Raw genomic sequence first — 7717 nt, 5'->3', positions numbered from 1 at the left:
CGATCAGCAGAAGGGACGCCAGCTGCCACACCGCGCAAAAACGGATTTCTCTGCCAGAACTGATGACGTCATGTGCAGAGTGCTTCATTATTATGACGTCATAGCGCGCCGCGCTCTATAAAGTGACGTCTATTGCGTGAAGACCTTCCGAGCGGGAGCTACCTACCTGCCTGCCGGCCATAATAACCTGAGCCTCCGCCCGCAGTCCCACACCCACCCGCAAACCTGCATCCATCAGCCCACACGCGAGCTCCCCTCAGCCCCGCCGTGATTGGCCGAGCCGCCTGCCACTCACGCCGAGGCTCGCTCCTGATTGGCCGGCGGCGGCCGCTGCTCCCTCCCCAGGTGTCGGAGCTCTGGTCTCCGGCGCTGGTTGCTGCAGAGCGCGCTGGGGAGCGGGAGGAGCGGCTGTCAGAGCGCACATCCCCGGCCGTCAGGACCCCGGGACCGTCCCTGCTGGAATCCACTGCACATCCAAGGATCCCCCGGCTCATCCACCTCCCGAGCGAGGGATCCACCCTGGCTGCTCTGCATTGCCCCTGCAGCAGGTAGGCTCCTCCTGGACTCTGCACCCTCCCTCCCCAGTCTGAACAGGTGCCTGCAAGGAAGCCTTGATCATGGGCACAGTCCTGTCCCTGTCACCTGCCCCTGGCAAAGCTGGACCATTGGATGATAAGAAGCCGGAGCCCCCTGGGGTAGGTGGTGGCTATCTGGCCATTCCTAATAGCAAAAATGGAGGCAGCAAACCTGAGAAGAGCCTAAAGAGACATTCGGTGCTCATCTCTGCGCTCACTTGGAAGAGGCTGGTGGCAGCTTCTGCCAAGAAGAAGAGCGCCAAAAAAATTAACCCCAACCCCATCAATGGCCCGCTGCTGCCCAACAACAACAACCCAGTGGAGCAACTCAATCATGAGAACCTGCGTAAATCTCAGGTCAGTCCCGGTCGGAGGGAACCCAAACCTGTCCCTGTCCCTACTGTGCCCACTGAAGGCCAGAAGATCCAGCAACAGCAGCTGGTAGCGGTGCAGAAGCAAGCAAGCGGTCGGTCCCTGTGCTCGCCGCGTCGGGTCATAGTCCAGGCGTCCACAGGGGAACTCCTCAGATGTCTCGGAGAATTTGTTTGTCGTCGGTGCTATAAACTGAAGGAGCTGAGCCCCGGAGAACCCACCATGTGGTTCCGTAACGTTGACCGCTCATTGCTCCTTCAAGGTTGGCAAGACCAAGGCTTCATCACCCCGGCCAACCTGGTGTTTGTCTACCTTCTCTGTAGAGAGGCCATTGGAGATGAACTGTCCACCGAGTACGAGCTGCAAGCCTCCTTCCTCACTTGCCTCTACTTGGCTTATTCCTACATGGGCAATGAGATTTCTTACCCCCTCAAGCCCTTCCTGGTGGAGACCGATAAAGAGGTCTTCTGGCAGCGCTGCCTGAGCATCATTGACCGTATGAGTGCCAAAATGCTGCAGATCAACTCTGACCCCCACTTTTTTACACAGGTCTTCCAGGATCTGAAGAACGAAGGAGACACCAGAGAACCCAACGGCCACTGGACTATAAATCTGGACCGTTAGGGTCGGAGGTATGGGTGAAGGGTAGGGCTGGGTGAGGACAAATCTAGGTATAACCAACAAATTGTCCATGATCAACTTGAGGACTGGGGTTTGAGTCCAGTTGACAAGGCTGCTGGAAGGAAATCGGACTGGAATCTACCTGGGGGTCATTGCTGTCAAGATACCAAGTGTTGAGGAAGATTGCCTCATTCATCTGCTGGAAGGGGCTGCTGTGTATTGCAGCCATTAGTTGGTAGCAAAAGGGTTAAAGGAAACGTCTAATTGTTGCAGGTTTTATTTATTTATTTATTTTTATTTTGTTTTAGTTTGCTTCTATAAGTCCATGGCCTGAAGGTCGCCCTCTAGATCACCAGACCCATCTGCAGGCTTAGCAGTCCTCTACGTATTGATTTCTCCTTCAGGTCACCCAGACAAGAGAGGAAGGCATCGGAGCTGCAAAGATATTATATTTTATATTGTTCCAGTGCCCCCCCCCCCACCAGGAGAAGCATGGAGGTCGTACACACCACATGTAAGCCTCCTGCCCTTCTGGGAATAGTCATGACGGGGAACACCGCCGAGCCTGCGTCGTATAAGGTGTTCATGTCGGGGTGTATTTTTCTTACAGCTATATTCCCATTATTGGGGCACAGCCTGACATGGTGATCTCCCCCAGGCGTGTGTTGTTTATAGGCTTGATGATCAGGGTCTGAAGCCCCCCAGAGCTTGACATTGCATATTTCAGATGATCAAACACCTCATAGTATGTATGAATGTAACACAACCAGAACACACGAGAAATGCCGCAATCTGTCTGACATTGTTTCATGTGCCAACAGTGTTCAAATGTACAAAAAATGTATTGTTTTATATTGTATACTTAAAAAAGGAGCATAAAATTGATTGGATCTCTACTGAGTGTGCGGCGTTCTTGGGTTTATGGACCGTGGCAGTATAAAGTATATGTGTGTGTGTGTGTGTGTGTGTGTGTGTATAATATATAGTGTGTGTATAAGATATATGTATGTATATAGTGTGTGTGTATAATATATAGTGTGTATAATGTATATAGTGTGTGTGTGTATAATGTATGTATATAGTGTGTATAAGATATATGTATGTGTATAGTGTATAATATATATATTACAAAGCGTGTGTGTGTGTCCACTGAGATTCCAAACAATAGAATACAGTGAGCGAATTCACATATTTCCTTTTAACACCTCAGATTTGGTCAAAACAAATTGGCAACATATGAAATCTATTACCTTGATTTATCTGTCAGTCTCTTTATCCATCCATTTCATATGTATCAATATCCTAGCTATCTCTCCATATCTGATCCATTTTCTACCTATCTCATATCTGTCTATTTCTCCATCTATCTATCTATCTATCCATTGATCTATCCTCCATGTAGAGGAGCGGTAATGTCAGGTGACCGGTGACGAGCGCAGTGAATATCGCTGCAGGTTCTCCCACCCACACTGGAATTATTAACTTGCATCCATAATTTATATTCAGTATTTCATGCAGCAGGAAGCTCAGAGGTAACAAAGGCGTCTGCTTATTAGTGCTGCGCTGTAATACCTGGTGCTCTGTAGTCCGGCTGTTCGCTGGCCAAGGTGCTGAAGCTTTAAACCAAAAATTCTCCCTCTTGTCCAGGTTTTTTTTTTTTTTTTATGGGTTCAGAAACTGCAGAAATCCTGCCGCATTATTTCTGCAGATGGTAGCAGCGATCTATACGGTACAATGCGGACGCCTCCGGTGCTTTGATTGAGGCCTCGTACAGAAAATTAACAGCTCCCACTGTGATCTATGCTGCTGCAGTATTTATACCCCGGAGCAGTATACTGTTATATTATGTATGTTATATCGCATTCCAACAGCCAGAACTTACATTTTGTTCTTGACATAGTCATCTGAAGGCTTGATTTTTGAAGGACCAGTTGTGTTTTTAATTACAGTATTCTGAAGTACATATAACACTGAAATTGTGTTTTTTGGGCGGTTTTGCTCTTATGATGTTCACCATGTGTCATCAATGACAGGATAACTTCATTCTGTGGGTCTGTACAATTACGACAATACCAACTTTTCATTGGTACAATTGTTTGCTACATACAACATTTTTTTATTATTATTATTATTATTTTATATATTTTTTTTATTACAATTTTTGAAAGCGCCAGGAACAAAAACTGAGATTCTGGAATTATTTAGTTTCTTTATAGCATTCACTATACAGAATCAATAATGTATTAGCTTTATACTTCTTGATTGTTGTATTTGTAGAAATACTGATTATGCACACTTTTTAATATTTTTTTACATACATTTTAAGCTTTTTTTTTATTTATTTTTTTAGTTCAAGCATGTGAACTTGAACTTCATCTCCCATATAATATACTGCTATATTATGTTTTATGCCTCTGGCGGGGCCTAATAGGAGTACAAAGATGGCTGACCTGTGGGGGGGGGGGGGGGGGTCTTCATTAGGCAACTGGCTGGCGTGGAAACATATCAGTACCAGGTATTAGCATTGCAGGAGCACCAATGAGGGGACAGAGGAAGCCCCTTCTCTCTGATTAACCGTTTAGATGCTACAGTTGCAATCCAAGGAGTTAATCAGCCTGAATAAGAGCTGCCTCCAATCCCGGCCGTAGTGTCTTCTCCTGAGACCGCGCCATCATTCCGCTGTACATTTACGCTAATGGTAGCCGCCAGCTGTGGTGAATCTTGCCAAAGGGTTGAAACACTGTTGATGAGAATAAACATGGCGGGGCGGTCTCATCTTGCTTTAAAGGGGTTCTGTTTGATTGGACCAGATGAAGATATATAGTACTCCGATTTCTGCCGATATGTTCTGTATAAGTTTGAGCCACAAATACTGATCTCTGAGGCAATGGCGGAGTTGACACCCTGTGGGATCGACTGGCCATGTCTGCTTTTAGTAGGCAGCATATCGGCTAGCCATGCCTGCTCTGTAGAGAAAGGTTGCAGTTTGAGATTGGCCTAGCCTTACAGAACAGACATGATTAGTTGATCCTGGAGGCAGTAGATGTGAACAATAGGGTGGCATATTTTTGACAAGCCACGCCCCCTTGTCAGTAAAGCCCCGCCTATTCACAGGATTGAGTTGCCCACCCTTGCCCCTGTATAATACCTGTAAATAAGCTGCCACCCTCTTACACCTCGTCCTATTACTATAATGTGCTGGAGCCGGGTTACAGAAATCCTCATAGATGTGATTATTTTTGCAGGTTATTAAAGTAATACAATGTCGAGTACAAGTAATTGCCGCCTGCAGATGAAATCTGTGTATTTCCAAAGCTCTTAAGATCAGGGATTATCGAGCTCCTGCGGTTCCCACTCACGCTGAGCGCAGACCTCGCCGGGTCCCATAACCTATTTTTATATATGTTCTCTCGAGCGGCTTTGTCTGCTTATTTTTAGATTGTTCTTTAGATTGTTCTTTTGTTCTGCTCTTGTTTTTATTTGCAGTTTGCAATAATGAGAAGCAATTAAGTTCCAAAAATAGGCGTTCAGGGGATTCACCATACTTTACACTGTAGCTTCTATCACCACCCTGTTATCTCTCTATACCTCTAAACCTCTTTTTCAGCTTTGAATATTATGTCACAAATAGAAACAGGTGTCATCTCTAACCACTGACCTCAAGATGTTTCACCACTACAACTCCCACCATGTTCTGCTAACAAAAAGTTGTTAAGTTAGGATGGGAGTTGTATTTAACTGTGTCTTTATCTGGTTTCTTCTGGGAGGTATCCCTGTCCCATCCAACAAGATACAGAACTACATCCTGGGAAAATTCCCACATCACATTATTGTATAGTCAGTGTACAAAGACTACATGTCCCAGAATGCAGATCACCAGGGAAAGTTCTGGCTCCTATATTGTCAATATAACTCTGGAGTATAATACAGGATGTAACTCAGGATAAGAAATGTAATGTATGTACACAGTGACTCCACCAGCAGAATAGTGAGTGCAGCTCTGGAGGATAATGCAGGATGTAACTCAGGATCAGTACAGGATTAGTAATGTATGTACACAGTGACTGCACCAGCAGAATAGTGAGTGCAGCTCTGGAGTATAATACAGGATGTAACTCAGGATCAGTACAGGATAAGTAATGTAATGTATGTACACAGTGACTGCACCAGCAGAATAGTGAGTGCAGCTCTGGAGTATAATACAGGATATAACTCAGGATCAGTACAGGATAAGTAATGTATGTACACAGTGACTGCACCAGCAGAATAGTGAGTGCAGCTCTGGAGTATAATACAGGATGTAACTCAGGATCAGTACAGGATAAGTAATGTAATGTATGTACACAGTGACTGCACCAGCAGAATAGTGAGTGCAGCTCTGGAGTATAATACAGGATGTAACTCAGGATCAGTACATGATAAGTAATGTATGTACACAGTGACTGCACCAGCAGAATAGTGAGTGCAGCTCTGGAGGATAATGCAGGATGTAACTCAGGATCAGTACAGGATAAGTAATGTAATGTATGTACACAGTGACTGCACCAGCAGAATAGTGAGTGCAGCTCTGGAGTATAATACAGGATGTAACTCAGGATCAGTACAGGATAAGTAATGTATGTACACAGTGACTGCACCAGCAGAATAGTGAGTGCAGCTCTGGAGTATAATACAGGATGTAACTCAGGATCAGTACAGGATAAGTAATGTATGTACACAGTGACTGCACCAGCAGAATAGTGAGTGCAGCTCTGGAGTATAATACAGGATGTAACTCAGGATCAGTACAGGATAAGTAATGTATGTACACAGTGACTGCACCAGCAGAATAGTGAGTGCAGCTCTGGAGTATAATACAGGATGTAACTCTGGATAAGAAATGTAATGTATGTACACAGTCACTCCACCTGCAGAATAGTGAGTGCAGCTCTGGAGTATAATACAGGATGTAACTCAGGATCAGTACAGGATAAGAATTGTAATGTATGTACACAGTGACTGCACCAGCAAAATATGCAAAAAAAGGGGGTTAGTCAGCACCTCCCAGTGCGCAGGTGCACGCTGCCATGGCAAAGACCTAGAAGAAAAAAAGACAATGCCGCAGCACCCTGCAAAGTACAACAATGCCATAGTCACAAAAATAATGATTACAAATATTATGGTGCTAATGCTATGCTTATTTATAAAGTGAGATGCTTGGCCAATGCATTTTGTACAAAACCATCTAAGCCCGTCTGCCGTACGTCAAGGCGATCTCTGTTAGACGGGTCCTAACACTAAATACTACCTGTTATGCGCCATAAAATTCAGGGAGTGCTGGATCCACATGCATGTTGGATCCACTTTGCCTTTTTCCATTTTTGTGCCATAATGGCCTCCATTACAAGGGATGTAGGTACCAACATGCATGCCGAGCCCACTCTATACCTTTCCTGGTGCTAGACTCATTGGAAGCATTATGGCGCATAACAGGTAGTATTTAGTGTTAGGACCCGTCTAACAGAGATCGCCTTGACGTACGGCAGACGGGCTTAGATGGTTTTGTACAAAATGCATTGGCCAAGCATCTCACTTTATAAATAAGCGTAGCATTAGCACCATAATTTTAGTAATCATTATTTTTGAGACCATGGGATTGTTTTACTTTATCTGATTTGCAGGGTGCTGCTGCATTGTCTTTTTTTCCTTCCACCAGCAAAATAGTGAGTGCAGCTCTGGAGTATAATACAGGATGTAACTCAGGATCAGTACAGGATAAGTAATGTAATGTATGTATACAGTGACTGCCCTAGCAGAATAGTGAGTGCAGCTCTGGAGTATAATACAGGATGTAACTCAGGATCAGTACAGGATAAGTAATGTAATGTATGTATACAGTGACTGCCCTAGCAGAATAGTGAGTGCAACTCTGGAGTATAATACAGGATGTAACTCAGAATCAGTACAGGATAAGTAATGTATGTACACAGTGACTCCACCAGCAGAATAGTGAGTGCAGCTCTGGAGTATAATACAGGATGTAACTCAGGATCAGTACAGGATAAGTAATGTATGTACACAGTGACTGCAGCAGCAGAATAGTGAGTGCAGCTCTGGAGTATAATACAGGATGTAACTCAGGATCAGTACAGGATAAGTAATGTAATGTA

General features: G+C 44.7%; 1 protein-coding gene across 1 annotated transcript; it reads left to right on the top strand.

The window, feature by feature from the left end:
• Positions 1–519: 519 nt before the first annotated feature.
• On the top strand, positions 520–1571 carry CDK5R2 (cyclin dependent kinase 5 regulatory subunit 2). Its single transcript, XM_040440881.1, has one exon. It carries the CDS (start codon positions 618–620, stop codon positions 1569–1571), a length of 954 nt encoding a protein of 317 aa, XP_040296815.1. The 5' UTR covers positions 520–617.
• The last annotated feature ends 6146 nt before the right edge of the window (positions 1572–7717 follow it).

This window comes from Bufo bufo, chromosome 7, assembly GCF_905171765.1.
Source record: "Bufo bufo chromosome 7, aBufBuf1.1, whole genome shotgun sequence".
NCBI lineage: Eukaryota > Metazoa > Chordata > Amphibia > Anura > Bufonidae > Bufo > Bufo bufo.
Note: the sequence above shows the minus strand (reverse complement) of the source record. Positions and strands in the feature narration are given on the sequence as shown.